Genomic DNA, 2283 nt, shown 5'->3' with positions numbered 1-2283 from the left:
TGACGTGTTTCAGCCTCAGAAATGCTGCAATAAATATAATAAATATTAGATTTGTGTCTCTTTGACACTTACTACGACAAATTTTTATGGTCTAAACTCCAATGCATTGACGTAACGATATTCAATTTGAAATGTTCAGCGAAATGGAAATTTAGAAAACATTAAAGAGTAAATATTTGTGTCACGTTAATACTTTTAAACTTTAAGTTACTGATGTTCCATAAAAATAAAAAAGACTATGTAACATTAAACTCTTTATTTAGATAATTATATTAAATAGAAAGAACTCTAACGTTGTGAACAATAAAAAAACAAGTCTCAATGATCAGCGGTCAGCCTTGCTTCACGCGCTTCCAAAATATTCCCACTTTCAAGTTCACGAAATAGATCGATGTCTCGTGTGGCGGCACGATCCCCCAAATGTTTCAATTTGGCAAGCCTTTCCTTGGCTGAACGATAAAATCCATTCAACACATCAGGATAAGGGTGCACAAATTCCATAAGCTCGTTCTTGTTTATGACAAACACCTCTGTCGTTTCTATAGCCACCACTGCGTATTTCTGCTTCTGAAAGAAAAGACAACTAGTCCCGAACTCATCACCGTCGTCCAAATGGCACAGTTCGTAGCCAGCCGAATTCGTGACGGCCACAGTGCCCGAGGATACGAAATATACTTCGCTTATTTCCGAACCTATGGTTACAATGATGTCGTTGGGAGAGAACGTTTCGGATTTCATGACTTCCATGATGCTGGCGATCGCAGAATGGGGTAATTGTTTGAAAAGTTCCACCTTCTGGATTATCTTCCTTGCACTAAACAGGAAAAGTTCTGCACGCAAATTATCGGATAGAGTGCTCCTAATCTGGTTCTCTTCGAAGTATTGTCCTTCAAATTTAACCTTACAATACCGGAGTACCCTCTGTTTTATATTATCTGGCAAATGTTGGTTAGCCATGTAGTGTTGAATTGACGACATACTTCGTTGGTACTTACTCTCAGAGACACCGGTTATGCCCAGCATACTCAAGATATCAGCTAGGAGATATAGAGTGTAAAGCCTGCCAGTGAAGGATATAATCACAGCATAGATTTGTTCGTTGAGAACCTCTATATACACATATGAAATTCCGAAGAAAAGACAAAATACCAAACGGAATGCTGCGAAATACTTCTGAGTTGGTTCCATTGCATAAACAGCAGTTTTTATTATCCACGAACGACGAGGAAATGACTGCCTAATTATATAATATAATATTGGCAAAACAAATATCATAAAAGAGAAGATGTGAAGGATAAGGTAAGTTTTCACCGTGTGGCAGATGAGAGATGCCAGCGTTTTATTAAATTTTAAATTACCAAGAGAATAATTCATGTATTCTATTACGGTAGGAATCCTGACGCTGTAAGCAAATACACGAATAAAATAAGCGGTCATCTCGGCAATCCTTTTAATCTCTTCTCTTTGTATTATCCAACCTGCCGGTATCTCTAATGCGAAATATGTACTCAGATAATCGAAAATGAAGTACGTAAATAAATACCTGCGTATTATCTTCTTAGATTCTAACACAATGCGATTATTCTTTTCATCGATGTATCCTCTGTTAAAAAATAGTGAGATCAAGACCAGCTGAATGGGGGTCATCACTTTTCTGTGCACGTCCACAATACTGTCAATTATTTCAACACCTAAGAAATTTATTAATGGTTCCACTATAAGGAAGTAAAGCCATAAGATGACAAACGTCGCATCCAGAATTGCGTCGAGGGTGCTCAGAGGGTGAATCACAAAATAATGGGGACCGGAGATGTGCCTCTTTCTTTCTTTCCTAGCTTCCGCCTTGTTACGGAACAGTTTCTTGCACTTGGTGTGATTGGGATTAACAACTATTAACATCCTCAAAACTCTACCTAGTTTTTTAGCCCAATGTGCATTGGGAGCCAATTTGGGAAGGCCGGAATCATCCTTAACCGGCAAACTGCACTTGTGCTGGTTTTTAGACATAGTTGGGATACGCGTCTGTTGAACAGTACTTGACAGTTTGTCAGAGCTATTACAGGTCACTACGGACCTTTGTTTCGTACAATGTAAGGAGAAACAATCCACTAGCTGAACGTCAAAGTGATAATACGTCAATTGACAATCAATCAAAACTGAAAATTTAGCAAAATATCAAATGTTAAAGTTATACAGGGTGTTCGGAGCTAAATCGACAAATGAAGACAGCAAATTCTACGGATGATTTCATATCGATTTGAAATAAATCGTCTTTTAGTCAGG

General features: G+C 38.0%; 1 protein-coding gene across 1 annotated transcript; it reads right to left on the bottom strand.

Annotated features, from left to right (window-relative positions):
• Positions 1-318: 318 nt before the first annotated feature.
• On the bottom strand, positions 319-2007 carry LOC111692690 (potassium/sodium hyperpolarization-activated cyclic nucleotide-gated channel 3-like). The gene has a single exon (XM_023456786.1). It carries the CDS (start codon positions 2005-2007, stop codon positions 319-321), a length of 1689 nt encoding a protein of 562 aa, XP_023312554.1.
• Positions 2008-2283: the final 276 nt, after the last annotated feature.

This window comes from Anoplophora glabripennis, unplaced genomic scaffold (genome assembly GCF_000390285.2).
Source record: "Anoplophora glabripennis isolate ALB-LARVAE unplaced genomic scaffold, Agla_2.0 scaffold2630, whole genome shotgun sequence".
In the NCBI taxonomy this organism is placed as follows: domain Eukaryota; kingdom Metazoa; phylum Arthropoda; class Insecta; order Coleoptera; family Cerambycidae; genus Anoplophora; species Anoplophora glabripennis.
This window is presented reverse-complemented; position numbering and strand designations above follow the sequence as displayed.

Coding starts and splice junctions, on each gene's coding strand:
- LOC111692690 (XM_023456786.1), bottom strand. CDS start 2,007: ATGTCTAAAAACCAGCACAAGTGCAGTTTGCCGGTTAAGGATGATTCC.